Source organism: Erinaceus europaeus, chromosome 4 (assembly GCF_950295315.1).
Source record: "Erinaceus europaeus chromosome 4, mEriEur2.1, whole genome shotgun sequence".
In the NCBI taxonomy this organism is placed as follows: Eukaryota; Metazoa; Chordata; class Mammalia; order Eulipotyphla; family Erinaceidae; genus Erinaceus; species Erinaceus europaeus.
The window spans coordinates 101,150,387-101,172,518 of record NC_080165.1 but is presented as its reverse complement, the minus strand read 5'-3'; the positions used below and the strand labels follow the sequence as shown (position 1 = coordinate 101,172,518).

The 22,132-nt window shown below is 49.9% G+C and overlaps 1 protein-coding gene across 1 annotated transcript in view; it reads right to left on the bottom strand.

The window, feature by feature from the left end:
• Positions 1-22,132, bottom strand: part of VWF (von Willebrand factor) — a 146,431-nt gene that overhangs the window by 94,293 nt on the left and 30,006 nt on the right. Inside the window, exons 7-14 of the mRNA XM_060190227.1 lie at positions 14,287-14,503; positions 12,667-12,789; positions 11,355-11,466; positions 10,398-10,444; positions 3,229-3,365; positions 2,940-3,078; positions 1,553-1,653; positions 483-678 (exon numbers count right to left, since the gene is read on the bottom strand). Coding sequence (XP_060046210.1) covers positions 483-678; positions 1,553-1,653; positions 2,940-3,078; positions 3,229-3,365; positions 10,398-10,444; positions 11,355-11,466; positions 12,667-12,789; positions 14,287-14,503 — 1,072 coding nt within the window. The remainder of the gene's footprint in view (positions 1-482; positions 679-1,552; positions 1,654-2,939; positions 3,079-3,228; positions 3,366-10,397; positions 10,445-11,354; positions 11,467-12,666; positions 12,790-14,286; positions 14,504-22,132) is intronic.

Genomic DNA, 22,132 nt, shown 5'->3' with positions numbered 1-22,132 from the left:
AAATTAAAAAAAAAAAAAAAGCCTTTCCTACAGGCCAGGGCTTCAAGGCAGAACAAACTGTGGTCCCAAGCACTGGCCCTCTGACTGAGGGAGATGAAGAAGTCACAGCAGGCCTAGAGTGTGACCGCAGATCTCTCTGCCCAATACACCTCTGTGCATCCAGCAACAAGGACCTCAGCCTCTGCTGTGCTCTCCCTGGCCCGGGGCACTCTAGGAGGCTCCACAGAGGGGCTGGGGAATGGCCGGGATCATGCCTCACCACAACATGTGTGCCCTTGTGTGGGGACAGAGAGAAGTCAGTATTCTGGAATAGGCTCTTCTATTGTGGAATGTAGAAAAGAAGCCCTCCTCTTCCTCACCAGACCTCACTCCTCCTGCAATCCTCTCCACCCATCACAGCTCGACTCTGCAGGACCCCACCACTGACCACTGTATGGGGGGCTTGCCAGGCACATGGGGGGTGAGGGTAGAGATGCACGTACTCAGGCGCGGGTTAAGCGCACAGGGATCCCCAGGCTGCCGAGGCAGGTCGGCACAGTCAGGGCGCAGCTTCCAGGCATTGCCAAAGTCCTCCACCAAGGGCTCTACCAGGCCTGAGGGTGTCAGGAAGTCATCTCCACGATTGCCATTGTAGTTGCCACACAGGCCACATGTCTTCCCGGTGTATGCTGGGGACAGCTGCAGGGACGGGAGGACCACCCTGGAACTGCTGTGCCCTGGCTCCATAGCTTTCACCCATTACCTTCCCCCCCTCCACACACACACACACAGGGGAGAGAAACAGGAAGTGACAAGTCACAGCTTAGATGGGGCTGCAGGAACAGAAGTGAGGACACAAGTTCACCTGGTCAACACCTCAGACACACCAGCCAATGGGCCCCCAAACCCATGGGGGTGGGTGCACATGGGACACATTCCCTTTATTGTACAGGTGTTTGGGCTTCAAGTGTGGGCAAGGTGGGCTGGGTCCTTACGGGGCCAGGGCCTCTCTGTCTGATCTCACATTTGGTAGCAGAGAAAAAGGTGAGGATGACAGGGAGCCCTCTCCTGACTCCCGTCTGCAATTAATCATCAAGGCCGTGCATCACATTACGTCCCTGTGGCCTTCAGGCCAGCCTGTGTCTCAAATGGCCATCTCTCAGAAACCCACCCAGCATCCCACTCTGGCTTGACGCAAGATGAACACTCTATAGAATGTTCTGTCTGTTGATATTGAGAGGTTCCAGGCTCACACAAAATGTAACTGAGTAAATAAATGTCTAATAAGAAACAATAAAGGGGCCCCAGAAATGGTGCAGTGGTGGGAACAGTGGGGTCCTGAGCTTGATCCCCAACACAGCATGTGCCAGAGTGCTGTCTCCTGTCTTCCTACTCCACCTTCATTCCAGAAGTCCTTGGGGTACCAAAGGCCCAGAAGTGAGAACCCTCAAGACAAACAAGGGATGTCTAGGCCTTAAAAGTCTGCCTCTCACAGAAAAGTGAGGCCTGTTTCTCCTTGGGATCTCTGGCCTAAGGAAGGAGCTCCTTCCTGGCCACACAGCGAAGGGCTTACCTTCAGCAGCAGCTTCCCGCGACCGTCCCAGTCCAGCTGCAGGTCCTCACTATAGCTGAGGCGCACAGAGGTCATCACTGTGTGCTGGACACGGAGGTCACCTAAGGTCGAGAGGGGAAAGGGCTTAGGCTGAGATGGGGCAGTGACAGGAATGGGGTGGGACAAGGCATGTCTCAAAGATCCAGAGACATGAACACAACAAGATAGGGGCTCGCCTGCAGCTGAAGGGAGTCTGAGAGAAGAGGTGATAGAGGTGGGTGTGAAAAGGGCTCCTGGGAAGGCGGCCCCAAGGCCTGAGGCAGCCTGCCATGCACCCTTCTGCCACCAGAGGGTGGTATAGGCTCTGCATTCAGAGATTCAACAAGTAAAGGCCCTGAGGCTTAAGGTTCTGTCCCCCGTGAGCTCCAGGTCTGAGCATCCCAGGACCTCTTTGCCTGTGCTCAGTCCCCACAGCCGAACCATGTGTGCTGAACTGAGTGAAGGACTTCCTATAGGAAATGAGGTCAGAGATAGTGTTTCTTGTCTGGGAGGAATGTATCAAGGGGACACACACACACACACACACACACACACGCCACTCGATGCCCCTCTGGGAGAATGAGCATGAGGCAGTCACTGTCACTGGTCATGGAGAGAAATAGGTGTGCAGCCACTTTGAGGGTGCAGGCAGAGATGCCTCCTTGTAAAGGCCACCTTGCTGGGGTACAAGGACACTTCATGAGCACACGGAAAATGGGGACTAGAGTAATAAAAGATGCCCACTGTAGGAGTTTTGGGCAAGGGACCCACACCTGCTGGTCAACAGGAGGCTGGTCCAGGTGTGATGTGTATGCGAGTTTAAGAGGAGAGGAGCGCACATGAAGGGACCTTTTGGAACCTCTCCAGGGCCCTCAGAAAAATTGTCCCCAAGCTCTCTTTCCTTTCTAATTTCACTGTTGCACGAACCTACCTCATATCATAATAATGGAAGATTTGGAAATTGCATACCTATCATGTGTGTTTTGGAATTTCTTCAAGCGAATTTTGCATCAGACCCATAGAAGGAGGCTTGGTTCCCTTCATTTCTTACAACCTGATAAGGTAACTGAGAGTTTCTCCACAAGTGGGCTGGGCCAGGCTGAGCCCCATGGCCTGTTTTACACTGACCCACCCCCAGCTGGCCCCTGCCCACTGGGTTTCAACCACTGCTCTTTTTCTGCCTCAGAGGGGAGCCAGAACCACCCTCTTCCCTACCCCCACCACCAAACCCTCCTTCCTTCTCTCTCCTGAGCCCCAGCAGCCTTCCCACCCCAGGTGCCCAGCCAGCTTTCTCCATAGATGCTCCTCCTCCAGGCAGCCCTCCTCTCTTAGAGGAATGTACCCCCAAGAGAGTGCCCGTAAAGCGCACCTTGCAGGAGAGGCAGCTGAATGTCCTGGCCATCCAGGGCCACACCGCCCCCGTGCTTCAGCTTCAGCAGGCCACTAAGCAGGCGTGGCAGGCGGATGGTGACAGAGCGGGTGCACACGGCGTCGGGGTCATCAGCACACTGCCGGGAAGGTCACAGGTGCAAGAAGGTCACCACTGTCCATCAGCCAGGAGAGCCTGAGGCCGTGAGCAGCGCCCCCTGGTGGTGCATGCCAAGAAGGCCCTCTCCCATTACTCCCTTGGACGTCCCCAGGGGGTGTCCGTTTCTCACCTGGACGGTCTCTATAACAATGGAGAAGGCATGGTCCTGGCAGTCACGGGACAGCAGGTACTGGCAGACCCCGCTGAAGGTGAAGTGTCTGTTGTCAAAGCTCTTGAAATGGGACTGTCCTGTGACCACACACTCCCCTGAGGGGACACAGAGAAAAGAGGGGAGAAAGGCTAAAGGAGGAGGAGAGGGTCTCCTCACTGGGCTAAAGCAGATAAAGAGGCTAGCAGTGCACCCTGAGCTGAGCCACCTCAGCCTTCCCCAACCCTGTGGAAACATCCAAACAGAGGACTCTGCACAGAGCCCTCTTCTCAGAGTCCAGCTCAGAGCAGGTGACTCAGTGTGATACCTCATTTTATCCTAGTGGGGACTCTGAAGAGGTGGGAATGACAGCCACTGTTTAGTCAGTGCAGAGACAGGACCAGAACCCGTGACTCCTGACTCTGCTGTCACTGCGTGCATCCCCGCAGTCACTCCTCTGGGCCAGGTTCTGGCAGGCAAAGAGCTCTGGGGATGGGCCCTCCTCCAGATTGGACCTGAAGGGACTCTGGGACACAGCCCCACCCTGGGCATCTCCTGAATGCTGAGAGGGCAGCCAGATGGCAGGGGGATACGGGAGCAGGGAAGGGGGATGAGGCAGGTGCTCTCAGAGCACCATAGGCCAGGACCCTATTCTCATCCCCTCCCCACCCCCAAGCTAAGGGCAGCTCTTTGGCCTTCTCATGGCCACATCTGTGAGTGGCTTCCATCAGAGCCAATGGGAGCCTGGGACACCATCTGCCCATGATATCACCATGCCCCCCCCCCCCCAGTTCCCCAGCCTAGGCTGGCATGTCTGTGGTGGTGGCGAGGACACCCCTTCATCACCCTGCAGCTCAGAGCCATCCACCTAGCCCTACTCAGCTGCCTCTCTTTCCCTACCCAGGTCCCCCAATGCCAATCTGGTGTACCTCAGACCTGGGATCACACAGGGTAAGTGTCCTGAGTGGGAATGGGGTGAGGGGAGCATTCCTCCACCCCACCATTTCCTGCCCAGTCCAGGGAAGCCCATTGCAGGGCCCACAATGGGGCCATTGAGGCTGACGCCGACCCTGGACCCCTGCCCAGCCTCCCTCAGCATGTAACCTCTCAGCAACACTTTCTACTCTGGTGGAAAATAAACTACATATACTGTGTCCATTCCCTAAAGGGGGTGGCCCTTCCCAGCTGGCCCCCTAGCTCCAAGCAGATTTGCTTTCCTAGCATAGATCTGGTCTAAACCTGGAGTCCCCCAGGCCAGTTCTGTGACTTATCTTCCTGTCTGTCAAAGTCCCACCTCTGGACCACCTGCAGCCCACAGTCAGGGCTCAGGTCCTTGGCTATGGGTCCAGGTGTCTTCTTGGAAGCAGGAGATGATGGCAGGGTGTCCCTGTGACTGCTCCTAGGCCCAGAGGGCACCCTCAGGTTGGGGGGGGGGGAATGAGGAAGGGGAGATGGAGGAGCACAGAGCCCAGCTCATCTCCCTCTATGCACTAAGGAATGGATGTGGCCTTTGTTCCTGGCTCCTTGACACTGCTAACACCCCTGGAACCTTCTGGGTGACAGGAGTGTCTCCTGTCCTAATGGGCCCCCCAGAGACCTTCGGGTCAGAGGCTGGGTGCCAGAAAGGCCCAGGCACAGTGAGAGGGCCACAACTCTCAGTTTAGAGCCCCTATTGCCTCGAGGAGAAAAATCAGTAATTGAGCATGTCTACATAACACAATATGAAAACCCTCAGCAGCAGGATTCTGAGAGAGCCTCCACGTCAGAGGTGGTGGGCCCCAACTCCACTGGGACAGAAGCTGCTCTGCTGGGGACATTCTGGACCTTGCCCCCCGTGAACCTCTACACCCATGTCCTTTTCTAATAAACTGGAAACCATAAAAGAAGTGTTTGCTGCGTTCACAGTGGGAACTTTAATGTCCGGGCCTTACACATGTGCAATTTCTAGCTGTGGGTCAACTTTTTCATTCAGAGAGAGATTTAAAGAAAGACTTCACACCAGAGCTGCCTCCAGGAACTCTTGTCACACATCCCTGTGCTAGGTTCTAGGGCTCAAACCCAAGCTGCACACCTGCAAAGTCAGCCTCCACCTACTGAACTATTCTTCCAGTCCCCATAGGAAATTGCTGAAACTTGAGGAGGGCATTGTGAGAAGCCCAGATTAGGCAGGGGTTCCTTCCAGGAGCTACCCTGCAGACTCAGATCTGTGAGTGGCGTGGAGCAGGGCCCATCTGGAGGAGCTGATTCCTCATATCTCAGTGAGGCCTGTGACAGCTCCATATAGGTCTTGTCAGAAGCGAATTTAAGTGTAGACACTCAGTGCCTGGAAATTCAGAGAATTGGTATGGGGAGAAACAAACACATGCACATGTACACACACACACACATTGGGTGTTCCTACTTACAACCCTGTAAAAAGAAACAGAATGATGCCTGGGGGGTGGCACAGTAACTAGAGCACTTGACTCTCAAGCATGAGGTCCTGAGGCCAGTCCCCAGCAACACAAATGCTCTCTCTTTCTCCCCCTCTATCTTCTCTCTATGTATCATAAATAAATAAATCTTAAAAACAAAAAAGAGACCAGACATTGGCTCACAAGCAGGTGCACACGTTGCCTCTCGTGACAAGCCAGGTTCAAGCCCTGGTCCGCACTTGCAGGGGGGGAGCTTCACGAAGAGTGGAACAGAAGTGCAGGTGTCTCTCTTTCTCTCCCTCCCTCCCCCTCTCTTTCTCACTATCAAAAACAGAAAGAGAAGGGGAGAAATGGCCTGCAGGAATGGTGGAGTTGTACAGGCACTGACCCCCAGCGAAAATCCTGGTGACAAAAGGAAAAAAAAAATTAACTTAAAAAGGAAGAATCAGGGTGATGGTTCCTGAAAGTTCAGGCAAAGGGAACAAGGAAGAGGCGAGGCCACTAGGCTGTGTGAAGGGGTGAAATGTTCTGGAACTCCAGATCCAAGTCACAGGAAAACAAATAGTTATTTTTCAGAAACTACCACGAGTCCACAGAGTGGCATGGCCCTTTGTGTGAAATGTCATGACCTGTTACGGGGAAATAGGTGGGAGTTCTTCCCCCAGCCCTTCTCTGTTTTTTCAAAAACACACTTATCTGAGTAAGAACTGGGATTTCCTTATCTTTGACAATGTCAGGAGAGAGGGGTCAGTCAAAGAGAAAGTGTTTGACCCTGTGTTGCCAAACCCTGAGGCCTGGAGTCTGCCCCTCCCATCTGATTTCCTGCTCTGACCCCCACTGATGTGAGTCCCGGTGCTTCTCAGGCATCAGAAATCTAAATATTTTTGATACGCTCAGCTTATCTTCTTGGTACAATTGTGGGATGGAGTCATAGGCACAGGAATATGGGCCAGAACAAAGGGCCACAAGGCCAGGCTCAGTTCCCTGGTAGCCAGTCCCCTAGTAACCACCAGAGAGAGAAGCATTCACTATGGTGAGGTGCTGAAAAGCATGTGGTCCTTTAAAAGAAACAAAAAGGACCTAGTGAGAGTTGTATTGTTATATGGAAAACTGGGAAATGTTATGCATGTACAAATTATTGTATTTGCTGTTGAATGTAAAACATTAATTCCCCAATAAAAAAAATAAAAGAAGGGGAAAAAATAAATTAAACAAAAACCAAGCCAGCCCAGAATTTAAAGCAGGCCTACCCCTCCTTCCATGAGTAATGGTCCTCTCTCTCCTAATGGAAACAGAGGGCTCATCAGAGCATGCTCTTTTGCTTGCAGTGAGTGACATCCAGAGAGCTGCCCTGCTAGCTTGCATGCTTCCAGCCTTTTCTATAGGACCTTCAAAAATGCCAGCTCACAGGCCTTTAGCAAAGCACCTCAGACTTCCTCCCAGTGTGAGTTTCCACTGCAGGCTGCCTCCTGAATGTTGACCAAATATGCAAAACGCTTTTGCTTGCTGGCTTTCTTCCTTCCTTCCTTTCTTTCTTTCTCTCTTTTTTTTTACAACCAAGGACTTGGTGCTTGTATGACTCTGATACTCCTAGTGGCTATTTTTTTAATAGAAGATGAGAAAGGGAGACAGAGAGAGAGAGAGAGAGATGGGAGAGGTAACACCTCTAGTACTGCCCCAGTACTAGTGAAACTTCCTCCCTGTAGGTGGAGACCAGAGCCTTGATCCCAGGTCTTTGTGTGTGGTAACAGGTTTGTTCTACCAGTCTGCCACTACCCAGCTCCCAAGGTGCATTTCTAGGTGTATGTGGGGGAGTGGAGGTAGAGACTCAGGGAAAGGAGCCTTGGCTTTTAAGGCTGATTCCCTGACCTGGCCCAAAGAAGTTCTGCTGTAACTTCAGGATCCCCCACATGGGTCAGGCAGAACTGGAGTCTTTCCAGGAACCCAGGAACTTGGGGACTCAGAACTCCCACAAGAGTCCAGGACCCTGTCCATGGCTGCTTTCACCCCCAACTCTGTTTCCACTTCCTGGAAGCCTCTGTGCAGACAGCTTACAGGAACATGTTAGAACATACCGGAAGTGACCCCTGGCCCACAGCAAGTCAGAACTGCACCATAAAGGTGGAAACCACTGGCCTTCGCTGAGTGTTTGCCATGTGTAAAATGACAACACTTTCACAACAGCCATGGGGGCAGTAGATAGTGATGACCTCATTTCTACAGATGAGGAAACTGAGGCTACAAATGGCTGGGCAGCTCACCAACACTCACCCAGCTGGCAAGTGATGCAAAGGGGAAGCCCAACCACACAGTCTGAGGCTGGGATGCAAATTTTACTATCTGGACATTTAAGAAAAAATATTTTGAAAAAGAATTACTAATCCATGGTACCAAAAACAAACAAACAAACAAATAAAATCACTAATCTAGCAGTCAACCCTACAAAACACAATAAACCAAATTCCTCATTCCATCCACAGTGGCTCATGGGCCTTTTACAATGAATGCTCATTACTTAGGCATTAAAAGTGGGTATACAGGTCAACTGCAGAAACCTCATGTCTAAACAACAAGGGCAACAAAAGGGGTGGGTTATGTGAAATTAGAGCACTGACTGATACTCCTAGAGACTACAGGTATAGAATGATATCCCTTCAGCTTCATTACTCGGGTGAGACCTTTCCTTTCATAGTATTCTCTAATTCCATCCCAGGTGGTTCACTTTCTAACAGAGTCCCAAAACCTAGATATACACCAGTTTCTGTGAGAGAGAGCTTATGTTCACACGTATCCATAAACTACTGCAAAATATATACCTGAAAGCAGAAGTACACTAGAGTTTGCAGTGAGTACCTCCCTAACACTTCCTCTCCACTATTCCAAGCTTTGGGTCCATGATTGCTCAACAATTTGTTTGGCTTCGTATGTTAACTCTCTTTTCAGTCACCAGGTTCCAGATGCCATCAGGATGCCAGCCAGGCTTCCCTGGACTGAAGACCCCACCAATGTATCCTGGAGCTCAGCTTCCCCAGAGACCCACCCTACTAGGGAAAGAGAGAGGCAGACTGGGAGTATGGACCGACCAGTCAACGTCCATGTTCAGTGGGGAAGCAATTACAGAAGCCAGACCTTCCACCTTCTGCAACCCACAATGACCCTGGGTCTATGCTCCCAGAGGGATAGAGAATTGGAAAGCTATCAGGAGAGGGGATGGGATATGGAGATTGGGTGGTGGGAATTGTGTGGAGTTGTACCCCTCCTACCCTATGGTTTTGTTAATTTTTCCTTTCTTAAATAAAAAATGAATTTAAAAAATAATAATAAAAATAAATAAATAAAGAGCAATCTGCAGTCCCTCAAGTTTTCTTCCAGATTTGCACAAAAGATAAAACCAGCTGGTTAACCAGTCCTGGGCTTAAGAAACTAACTGAGCTCTAATACCCATTTTCCATCTAGTTCCAACACTGAATAAGTGATCGCAGTTATCAGCCCCCCAAATGATCCCAGCCTGTGAAGCTCACATAGAGGGAAACCTCTCAAGGTGGCTATTCGCCTTGCTGTTTTTTGTTCATTTTCTTTTTATGTATTTTGCTCTTTACAAGCATGAAGCTCAGACCCACAAAGTAATTTCCAGAATACAGTTGAATATGAACTGATTTTTTTAAGTGTGTGGTCAATCCAGAGTTGATGAAAAGGGTAAAGAGCCTCCTCCAGACAGGCCCAGGTCTAGCAGTGAGAAAAATGGGAAGGGCAAAAGGCAACATCAGGAAGTTGTGGTTTGTTTTGAGTCCTGTGACTCAATTGTGTGACTTTGGGCAAATTATTTAATTTCGCTGGGTCTTCTACCTCTTTCATAAAGTGACAATATATTATACCGGTCTCATAGGTTGTTGAAAGAAAGTAATATTTGCAAGATGCTTAGCAAAGTATCCAAACACATAGGAAGCATTACATGAGAAACATTAAAGGGAAAATAATCAGGAAAAAGACGTGGAGCATTGGGGTTAGGCTGAAGAAACAGGGAGGCAGGAGTAGATAGCGTCATGATTATGCAAAGAGACTCTCATGCCTGAGATTCTGAAAGTCCCAGGTTCAATCCCCTCACATCACCATAACCCATAAGCCATAAGCCAGTGCTGAGTAGTGCTCTGGTTAAAAAACAAACAAACAAACAAAAAAAGTTAGCTGCCAATGGGCCAAGTTTGCAGTAAACAGAACAGAATTGGGACTAAACAGAGAAAAAAAGCAAAGGGCAGAGATAATAAGAAAGCTTTTCCTAAATAAACTTTCCAGAACAGAGGGAATCATTTGTGGGCCTGATTTTCCTAGCTTGTGAATCATGCCAAGATCTCTATATGAGACCTTCCAAAAGATTTTCTCTTTGAGTGTGAAGAGTCATCATGTTCCTTTTCCTCTTAGTTTTCAAAAGAATTTGACTCATATTTTCATATTTGTTTAGTCAGTCATGAGCTTACAGTCTTACTGTTCTTTAGACCTTAATCCTTTTAGCAAGCAGGTAATGAGAAAGAAAAAAAAAAAACAAACACCAGCCCAATACTATAGAGTTCCCTCTGATGACTCAGGAAGGAATTAGCACAGTGAGCACCTGAAACCAGAGCTTTGGTCTGGGGGTAGGGATAGGGTATAGTCAGCCTGTGCAGAGGCTACCTTCTCCTGCCTGCTATGCAGCCCTTCCCACATTCCAGGAGGGAAGGAGATAAGCTAAAGGCCACCTACCTGGGCATTCTTCATTGCTGCAGACCCACAGGCTGTTTCGGCAAATGCTGTTGGGGAGAGAAGCACAGGTCATGGGCAGCTCCACAGACACCAGCTGTAGAGTCCACCGTGCAGTCCACAGCCCCCAAAGCAAGTTGGGGTGAAAACACTGTGAATGCTAGGAAAGTCTTCATAGGGATAAAGCTATATGGAACTGAGTTTTGACCGTCAAGGATTAGGCCATGACAGTGAGGTAGAAAAATGAAGAAAAAAAAAGTCTAGGAGCTCCAGTGTCCCTGAAAATTTACCCCCTTATCCTCCTACACACACAGCTAATGGAAGAGAGTGAGGAAGAGCTGTTGAAAGAACCAAGAAATAACTATCATCTTGGGCTTCCCATGAGACTCTTTGAACCTGCTAGGCAGAGAAAGAGCAAAGGCAAAGGTCAGGAGATGGAAGGAGGATTGCTTTCCACGTGTGCAGGGGACAGGTGGATTCAGCCAGAGGAAATAGCCAGCTGTTGGAGGGCATGACTTGAGCTGAGCAAGAGACAGGAGCGCAGGCTGCAGGTAAACAGCTGAAGAGCTGTGGAGGGGAGGGCAGGTCCTTCCCCGGGGCAGCGGCCGTGCTTCTTTGCACTGACCAGACCATCCCAAAGGGTGGCGATTTTGTGGCCTGGGGATGCTATAGAGTCTCACTGGAAGAATGGAGGGTCGCCTGTGAAAGCATCCTTAGAAGGAAAAGCTGGGGTGGAGGGAGAGGGGTGTATACACGGCCTCTCCCTTCCATATTCCTCGGTGATTGATTTTCTGGTCCCTGACACTTATTCCCCAATCTTTACACAACCCAAAGCAACCCTCAGGTCAGCCAAGGTGCTGCTGTACTTGCTGTGGCCAGGTCTTTCTACCCCGGCCCCGCCTCCTTACCCCAGGCTCCGCCTCCCTGCCCCAGGCCCGGGCCATAGCACAGCACCATTACCAGGTGTTGCAGTCTCGTGAGAGGGAGGCTCCAGGAGGGTACCGCCTCCCCGCGTGCATGCAGGAACACTCGGTACTGTCCACACAGCGGTCTCCGTCCAGCAGCTGTCCCTCTGGGTTCAGGGGTATCAAAGCAAAGCCTCAACCTTGTCACCTGTACTCTCCTCGCAACTTCAGTATCCCCAGGGGGCAATGCTCAAGCCTAACACCTCTTCCTGGGAGCCCAGAGGCTTTTTCTGCGCCAGGGGGTGCAGGAGGGTGTCAGTCTCCACTAGATACAAGAAGAACCACGAGCAGTGGGGCTGGTTCAAGACTTTTCACCAGGGATTTTATGGGTCTAGGCTAACGGTTTCTTTCAGGAAGCTCAAGGAACTTGTTGATATGTTCACCCTCCAAGTTAACAGTGTGAGGCCAAGGACACAGCTCAGCCTCAACACCATCTGAGCTGAGCGGTGCTCTGGTCTCTTTCTCTACCTTCTCTCTCATAATAAATCTTCTTTTTAAAATAAATAATACTTGAAAAAGTAACACCGTGGGAGAATGAGGGGAGATTACTAATCTCTCTTCTATAGAACAAGTGGAGGCAAGTCTTTTGTCTGAGGCCAGAGACTGAACTCGTGAAATGTAGGGGCTGGCCCATATTCAGGTTTCAAAACTACTTGGCTACCACCATGGTGTCTTTCTCTCTGTCTCAGAGATCTCTCTAGCTGAATGAATCAGGAGGCCATGGAACAGAAATCACACATGGAGAGGCCCCAACTCCACAAAAAAAAAAAAAAAGCTTTCCTTAAGTAGGAAAAGTCAAGACTTGAGACTCATTGGCTTTGTTCTCAGTAATTAAACAAGGCTGATCACCAAGTCAGGAGACATTTAAAAGCATCCCTGTCCCAGCCCTGCTGCCCCAGCCACTGCCTCCATTAGATGCCACCATCCTTCTGTCTCTTCGGGCATGCATGCCTTTGTGGGTACCACACAACAGGAAAACATGAGCTACAAGTTAACACCAGATTCTCTGTGCAGAGACATAAAGATAAATTAATGAGTAAATAAATAAGTAAACAAACTGGGCCTGGGTAGTGGTGCACCCAGTTGAAGAGTGCCCATGGGACCCGGTTCAAGCCCCCAGTCCCGACAGGCATGGGGGCAGCTTCATGAGCAGTGAAGCAATGCTAAAGGTATACCTGTCTCTTCCTGCCCTCTCAATTTTTGTCTCTACCCAAAATAAATAAATAAAATATAAAAAGTAAATAAACTCTGATTTCAGCCACGGGCACTGACGAAGGTTGGGTTTGTGAAGGCAGCAAGTCTGTTACCTGGACAGTGGCAGCCATCCACACACTGTTCCTGACACATGTGGCTGATGTGCAGGCTTTGGCAGGTTCTGGTGCATGGGGACACACACTCCTTGTACTCCATGCCGGCAGGGCAGGCTGGTCCTGAAACAAAGAGCCCAGGTGTCTCCCCAGCGCAGACTCTATGCATGCACCTCTGACTGTTCTCCTGTCTTCAAGGACCAGCCTCACCCTAATGGCACCCATAAATCCAACATGCCCCATCAAGGCCAGGCTGCCCAAAGGAACTCTCCTCTTTGTCGAGGAAGCTCTGCAAGACAGGGTCACCTGCGACCACCACCTCTCATCCCTGGTCACTTTTTCTGAGTAACAAGGCATTCTTTTGTTCCCTGTACTCTGTCCCTGTCATATCAGGCCCTCGGGATGACATCATCCTTCTCTGGGCAGAGAGTGAATGAACCTCTGGGTTTGAGTGGGAGTAGGTGGCTTTGCCCATCACATCCCTCTTCTGAGGATCCCTGTCTCCAGGAAATTGGCCTCAACCACCAGGGTGCACCTCATCATAGGGTGCACACTACTCATACCCGCCTGCTGTTCATGGGTGCTACTACTCATTTCTAAGTACTGTCCACCCCAATGGTCCCAGCTCCTCACACTCGAAATTAGGACCTGCCTTTTCCTGTGGCCTTGTGACCAATGGGTGCTGGGTAACCCAAGGGCAGGAAGACACCTTGCTCTTTTCTGGGCCTTGTCACACCAAATAATTGCTCCAGCCCCCTTCTCCAAGCTCAGCCATCTCCCCTACCCTGCCTTCAAAACCCTAAAATAATAATAATTATTATTATTAATAAAAGGCGTCCCTCTTACAGGGAAGAAGCCAGTTGCTAGTGACCACTTCCTCATCCCAGAGCAAAGATGAAAGCAGCTGCTCACAGGCAGCAAAGGAGCAGTCTGAGGAGCAGGTGCGGGGGAGCGTGGGTGGTCACAGGGCCTCTGCCCCTCTGCCACTATGGGGCAGACTCCTGTGGGCAGAGAAGCATCCCCCATAATGATGATGGCTTGGGGGGTGACAACAAAATCAGCAACTAGGGGTGCTATAACATTCAAAAGCAGGGGAGGTGGAAGGCACTGTGAGCCTTAGGGCTGGAGGAAGGTGGTGACAGCCTGCAGCCTTTCTGAGGTCAGCTGGAGACAGTTTGACCAAGTCCCCACTCCATGTCTGTGCAGACGGCCAAGACAAGTCATAGCTGTGGACAGTCTGGCTGCAGCTGGGGACGATTTAGAGTCAGAAGAAAGATACCTGGGAGGTGGGGGTGGGGCCAGGGGTACTAGAGGCCAAAGGAGCAGAGGCTAAAGAAGGTATGAGATGATTCTGAGACAGCCTTTCAGGGAAGGTACCACACTCCAGACAGGGACAGGCTCTGGACACAAGAGCATGCTGACCCCACAGCACTGACCACAGTGCTGTGCCCACCCTGTTTTGGAAGGTATGGGAGGGGAGGAGATGGCTGAGCTATCTTGGAGGAGGGGACTGGGGCAATTGTTTGGTGTGAAAAGACCCAGACAAGAGGGCGCCCACCGATAGTCCCCCGCCCCATTGGCATGGTGTCACCCCCAGCCAGAAAAGCTGGGTGGACTCACGGCAGGTGCTGTGCTCTGCCCAGCCGTGCAGCACCAAGCCCCGGTGCGCACAGGACCGCGCATACTCCAGCAGCACCGCACAGGGGCAACCCGGCTCGGGGGCGCATGTGCACAGGCTCATCTCACACGCAGCCACGTAAGGCTCGGGGTCCACCAGAGGGTGGCAGCGGGCGAAGGCTGAGGCGCTCTTCAGGAGCTGGCAGCGCTCCCACAGCTCCTGTGGGAAGAGATGTCAGGTTGCGGATGGCGGCCCCGGGGTGTGCATACACACCTACATGTCTCCCTAATTGGGACTCAGGTACGCCAAGGCCTGCCCAGAAACCAGGGTGAAGAGTCCCTCCCGCTGAGAGGGTGCATGGCAGATAAGTAGGTGCTTCTCAATATCTTGTCAAACTGAATAGCCTCTCCATCCGAGGAGATGGCCTTGACTCCTGCGTAGGGGGCTGGATCAAGATAAGGTTACCACAGAGCCCTGGAAATGCAGAAGCCAAGGCCTTTGGACATGGCAGCAAGCACACTCCTCAAAAGGAAAGAAGCAAAGAACATAGACAGTGGGCCCAGTAAAAACTCTGAATTGGGCTACTTTTAAAGAGAAAAGCAAAGGTGCATGTCTTAGCAAAAAGTGTAGTTGGTGGCATCTTTCCCCTCTTCCCAGTACACAGCTTTCTCCTGCTGTTAGCCAGGTGAACTTCGTTGGTGGCCTTAGAAACTGCTCCTTCTGCCCAAGTCTACTGACAACCCAAACAAGTTGTACTCTCCGTGTACACAAAAGTATAAGTCACCTGTGAAGCTTGTTGCTGTGAGTGACTGTGGGAAGGCTAACAACTATAAAAGGGCAGCGCCATTGTGCTGGGGCCCAGTCTCCGGCAGACAAGAGTCCTGCTGGGTCTGCCGCAGAATAAAAACTGCTTCCTGCATTCAAACTTCACTGTGTCTCGTCTCTCTGATAACACCAGAGCCCGGGAGAACACACCAGCATCAGTTTTGCATCAAACTAGCCCCCTCCATCCTGTCCTTGACCTGACCTCGGTCTTCTCTGTGTAAAAGAGGGGGTAAGGGAAGGAGTTTACAGAGGCACACATTCACTCCTGAGATGTAAAGGGAGTGTGTTGGGGACAGAGTACAGCAAAATATCCCCAAGTGATTTTGGGGACCAGCCTTGACAGTCCCCATCAGCAAAGGCAGGCCAGGAGCACCCCCCACTCCCACTCTGCTTGGATTTGACCCCTTTGACAACACCATCCAACAGCACTAGAAGCTTCCTACTCTCACTAGGACCTCCTGCCCACACTGTAGTGTTTGTAAATGCCTCTGCACTCTGCCTTTGGATGATTCTTTCCATAAATGAACCCCCATCCCCACCACCTCCAAATACACACAATATGTCATCTCTGAAGTTGATGTCACACTTTTTCTTTTTGGTGCTATAAAGGAAGCCATGCCTTAGATTGCACCTAGACTCATTGTTAACTACTCTAAACACTCACTTTCCACATAATTTCTCTCATGTGGAGGCATGTTCTCTGACTACAAACCAGCAGCTAATAAGTAAACTTCAGCTAAAAAGAAAAAAAAAAAACCTCTTATGAGCTCCACCCAAGATAAAGCAAATAAACTGGAGATGAGAATGTCTTGCAGACACCAATCATGGAAAGATGAGAGATTGTCCCCATGTGTCAACAACTGTACCGGAAACCATTACCCCTTCCAATAAACTAATGAAAGAACTGATTTCTGTGAATAATCATATTCAGATTTGTTGGCATTTCATAACTCAGGTTTTTGGACTACCGATAAAAATATTTTGTTCTTTTATCTGGAAAAACAATGCAAGAAAATCTAGATGAAAGAATTAAATAGGAGCTTATAAGAAAGAAAAGAAAACAGAGGAAAGGAAGGCCTAGTTTGGAAGAAAGGAAGCAGCTTGAGCTGCTCAAACTGTCCCAAGACTGGTCTGAACAAGCCTGAGCAGGCCAGGAGCCAGGGCCCTGAGCCTCAGGGTCTGAGGTGATGGCAGCTACCTGACATCACTGAGAATATGCCGTGTCTAGTCCCTATGCTTCCCACAGCGCTGCTGAGCTGGGACCCTCTCTGTCTGCACTTGGAACCTGACAAGCAGGCACAGTGTCTCACAGGCCAGGGACCCAGCTGCCCAAGGAACTAGGTATGGCTGCCCCCCTGCTGGGCTGCTGGACTCCAAGCTGCTGCTGCAGGTTATGGGGACCACAGAGATCTCTGTCTGTTAGGGGCAACAACACTATCTAGAGCTCACCTTTCTGACAGACTGGGCACAAAAGAGGAAAAGGACAGGTCTGGGTCCAGCTTTGAGTCTCATGAGCTATGGAGACCCAAAGCAGCTTCTGTGCCCATGAGAGAAAGGGGTCCTTGATTAGAATGGCAACAATACCAATTTCAATACCAGGCACCAGCGGTGATCGATGGAAGCAGCCTGCCACCATCTGGGCACATGGTCTCTGGGGTCTCATGGTATGTTGTGTCATTGCCAGCATTCGGTATGGAGGAAACAGGTTTCTGAAGATGGCACCAGGTAAGCCAGGCAGTGGTGCAGTGGGTTAAGTGCACATGGTGTGAAGATGGCACCAGGAAGAGTGGGGGGAGGGTAGGCAGGCCTCCTTGGACTTGTGACTTCACAGTTCCAGCAGCCAGTTTCTCCTCTGCCACCAGCCAGCTCTGTGACCTTGGGCCTATCCCTCCTCTTCTGTAAATGGGGAAGAAAGTATAGCAGCTCCTATCTGGTAGGATTATAGTCGAGATGAAGGAAAGTTGCACGTAAGGTAGGTCACTGGTGAGCATCTAGGACCTAGTGCATGGGACTCTATGGCGCTACCATCACTGACATCCTTGTCATCAAGAAGTTCCCAGCCTTAGTCCCTCCTGCCTTGAGGGCTATCTTCCAGAGGATGAGCTGGCAGTGTGCAGGACCAAAAGGCATCTTTGTCCTTTCCTCCACCACCTCTTCCCCATCTCCCTGAACCACAGGGGGATGAAAGGTTGCCATGGCACCATTATCAACCCATCAGTATCTCAGGATCTCCACAGAGGAGGGGCTGCTCTGCCCACCTTTTATCTGGGAGGCTTACATTTCCCCCAGAACAAGTGAACTTATTCCTGATGTAGCCCAAGAGGTGGCACAGTGGGTAAGGTATTGGACTTTCACTCATGAAGTCCTGAGTTCAATACCCAGCATCACATGTGCCAGAATGAAGCTCTAGTATGTCCTCTCTCTGTATCTCTCCTTCTCTCTGTTATAAAATTAATACAATCTGTTTAAAAGAATGAAAAGTATGTTCCTGAGTCTTGGGAGAGGACAAGGCCTGTGTCTAGTTCTTTGGTCTGGTCACAACACCTGCACTGTTACAGATGCCAATCAGGAAGTGATATTATTCAACTCTACAGGGCCCTGAGGGACTCTCGAGTGGGCAAGTGCCAAGCTTCCTTGCCTGTCTCTTTCCCCACCCAAGACTTTGGACCAGAGGAAAATCCCCAAAAGGCAACTGCATGGGTTTTTTCAGAGGCCTCTGCTATCATCAGCTGTAGGACAGTGGCCTGGAGCAGGCTCAGCACACAAGACACAGGAACACATGTCATGGTAAGCGAGAGGAGCCTAAGAGTCTAGGTGCCCTCCATCTCACATGCCCAACAGGGGTGAGCACAGCCCAGCCTGTCTCCACTGGTCTTGGTCCACCTGCCCGCCTCGGAAGAGAAGTGGGGGTGATGCTCCTGCATGTTCCCTGGGAGACTCCTATAGGCACTGAATTCTTTCCCGGGGCTAGCTTTGCATTTCTGAGCAGGTGGGAGTGGAGTTCTACAGAAGTACCACTCCCAGCTCAAGGCAATCCTCTGGCCTCTACTGAGTACACCTAAAGCCTGGCTAGAGATTCTTTCTCAGCAGAGACAAAAGGAAAAATCTCTCTTCTGAGCTTTTCTTAGCTTAAAAAAATTTTTTTTAATGAAATCCTGATAGTTAGGCATGTGATTTGTCAGGGGCATGACCCAGATTTGAACCCCAGCACCACAAGAGAGTACTGATACACCAGGAGAAGCTCTGGGGTTCTAGTCTCTCTTTAAATGAAAAAGTCAGTTTAAGAGAAGTGAAGGCACATATGGGCAAGGCCCTGGCTCCCAAGAGACAATAATAATTCATAACAATATTTTAAAAATTAAGACTGAGCACCTATCTGTCAAATGTGGCATTGGGAATCAAAACTGGGGCCTCCTATAGGACCTTGCCCCCTATGAGGATCAACAATGGTAGAGACAGTACCATTCTCTAAAAGGAGATTGGGCCAACATAATCTACCAATCAAGGAAGATGGGTCTTGAAATTGGTGCAGCCTAGAATGTTCCTAGCCATGACCACAGAATGCAAACTCAGACCTACAGGAATCCAGAGGTTACACAGGCTCCTGCGATGAATATGGGGCCCAGATCAAATCAATGAGGATTACAGTTAACAATATTTATATATTTCCCCCATATTTGGGAGCTACTTTCTTCCCTGATCCAGCTTTCTAGTCCTATTTCCAATTCTGACACCATGTTCCCAGGCAATACCTTTATCCCGCCTGCATGTTAACTATGGGACTCAGGCAAAAGTATTCCCTTGGAATATACCTAAAACAGACATACTAGCTTTTCCCAAAATGGAGACACCAAATCTCATCTGCTATATTCTTTCCATTAAGTTCTTGATTATTTAACAATTTGTTCTGCTTTATATCTTAATGCCTTTTCAGCCACAAAGTCCCAGATGCTATTATGACGCCAACATGACTTCCCTGGGCAGATGACTTCACCAATGTGTCCTGGAATCCTACTTGCCCAGACCCCTGCCCCACTAGAGAAAAAGAGAGATAGGCTGGGTGTATGGATCAACCTGTCAATGCCATGTTCATCAGAGAAGCAATTACAGAAGCCAGATCTTCCACCTTCTGCACCCCATAAAAACCCTGGGTCCATGCTCCCAAACAGATAAAGAATAGGAAAGCTTTCAAGGGAGGGGAGGGGATACAGAGTTCTGGTGGTGGGAATTGTGTGGAATTGTACCCCTCTTAAGCTATGGTCTTGTCAGTGTTTCCATTTTAAAAAGGAAGGAAGGACGGAAGAAAGAAAGGATCTGGGGCCTCACGTGTGAAGGTGTGAGGTGTGAGTGTTGTGCTGACCCACTCCCCAGCTCTAGCTCCCACCCTGCCTCTAGTCTCTCTGGTCAGCCCTGACGTGCCCTTGGTCTATCAGAGCATCAGTCAGAAGGCAAGGCAAGGGCGGGAGGCGGGGGGGGGATGAGGAACAGGTCTAGCCCACTAGGAAGGCAATAAGGGGACCAGGGATGCAGCTCCCTGTCTTGCCATGAGGGTGGCCCAGGTTCAGATCCCAGCACCATGTGGGAGGTGCCCTAGAACTACGGATATCTCTAGTGCTGAAGTGTCCCTCTCTCTGTGTCTCTTTCTGAATGAAAAAGTGGCCCAAGAGCTATGAGATCACATATGTGTAAGGTCTTAGCTAGTGAAGGAGGAAGAGAAGGAGGAAGAAAAGAAGGAAGAGAGAAAAAGAGGATTGAGTAAGGCTAGACCTTCTAAAATCTAAACCCAGCCTAGCTCTGAAGTGCATCCCTCCTCACAGCCCATCTCCCATGATTCTAGAGGTTTCCTGGCACTTTTTGTTGATCAGTTTGAAGTACATCCACCATGCCAGGCATGAGTGGTACCCTAGAAAGAACACAGACTTGGTCTTTGCCACTGTGGAGGATATCCCTCTCCCTGCCCCCCACCCCTCTCTCCATCTTCCCCTGCTTTGGCTTGGGAGCCACCTTTTCCAGGAAGCCTTCTGGGATCCATTCCCCACCCCCACCCCCACTCCAATAAGTTGGATGCCCCCACAGCCCTCTCTGCATGTGTCTGCTCTTATCCTGAAAGTATCTGTCTGAACCGGGCTCTGAAGGTGACACAGGAGTGAGGTTTCAGGCCAGGGAGTGTCAACAGCATCAGTTCAGAAAGGAGGAAAAACAAAAGTCATGGGGTGGTGGCTCACCTGGTAGAGTGCAAAATCACCAGGTACAAAGACCTGGGTTTAACCCCCAGTCCCCACCTGCAGGGGGGGAAAGCTTCACAAGTGGCAGAGCAGTAGTGCAGTACTGTGTGTGTGTGTGTGTGAGTCTCCCTTCTTAGGTCTTTCAGTTTTTCATTCTCTACCAAAAAAAGAAAGAGAACAGAAAGGGTCACTATTTGCCTCAGCAATAACCCTGGTGGCAAAAAAAAAAAAAAAAAAAAAAAAAAGAAAAGAAAAGAAAAAAAAAGGTCCCTGAGACTACAGAGGCCTCACTCCCCCAGGAAGTGGTTCTAACAGATTACCATTCTCAGCTTCTCTTTGTACAGTCATCAAAATTCACGAGACTCTCATTGAATGAGACTACCTTCTCTGCACCGAGCCCCTTGCTCTGCATTCTCTGAATGAGTGAGCTTCTGTGGGCTTTCCAGTGACTGGACATGGCACTGTCCATGGCTGCACACACCTCTGCCCACTGTCTTATTCCAGCATACAATGTCACTGTGTCTGGCAGCAGACCAGCAGGTGACAAACTCCTGGGAGCTGAAGCAGCCACCTGTGGCATCCCCCTCCTGCCAGCACAGGAAGCTGTGGACAGATAGAAGCCTCATGCATACCAGAGTCTATGAGTGTCTCCAGCTTTAAGGAAAGATCAGAGCAAACTGTCCTCCCTTACATGGATGACTATGCTCCCTCCCACAAACTGACCCTTCAAGGGCTTAAAGACAACCCCCACTTCCACCACCAATTCCCCCCCACCGTACCCCAAGAGAACATAAGCCTGCTCTGAGAAATGTGAGATGAACCCAGCTTTTGGACTTGGAAACTAAAGCAAGGAGGAAGTGAAGAAGTTACAAGGTCCCTGGTTCTCAAAGTGCAATCCAAGGTCCCTCCTGCAGAGGGCCCAGATCCAGCCAGGAAGCCACCAAATCAAAACTGTGTCTCACAACAATACAGAGACACTATTTCCCCCCTTCTGCTCTCATTCTTTCACAAGTACGCAGTGGAATTTTCCAGAGGCAACCTGATGTGTGATAGTACCACAGTCTAACTGCAGAAGCAGATGTGTGAGAATTCAGGATTCTCCTAAACTGGACGACAGGTTTGCAAACCATGGCACGATGCTATTTCTCATCCTAAACGCCTTCCAGTTTGGGATTGGTAGTGGTTGTGGTTAAAAAGGTGTTATCATGTTAAATAGTGTGTGTTTGTTTCAATAAATGAATTGGTTTTGATTGTTTCTGCTGTAATGGTTAATGAGGTAAATATTAATAGATAAAACCTACAAAAATCTCTGATTCATTCATAACTGTGTAAAGTGGTCCTGAGGGGATGGGGTCTGGTTCTGTGGGGAGAGTGCAGGTCTTGCATGTGTGACATCCTGGTCTCAGTCCCCAGGACTGCATATGACAGGTGATATTCTAGTCCTGTCTGTCCATCTCTATCTCTCTTTCTAACCACCCCCCTAAGCATTATTTTCCCAGCAAAAAAAAAAAAAATCCTCAGAGAAAGCAATTTTCTGTAGGTTTTACAGATAAAGGGAGACTAAGCAGGTCTGGAACCCTGATTCCATCCCAAAGGCCAAGCACCAGTCACCTGACCACAGATGATCCTGCACACCCCCACCCCCATTTCCTAACAATCAGATTAGAAGACAGTCCGACACCATAGCTATCACATAGGTTTTGGAAGGATGGGGGAGCAGGATTCCCAACCCCAAACCCCAAAGACTCTAAGGAAATGGTCTCAGTTCACAGCACCTATTTCCTTGTAAAAATAGGAT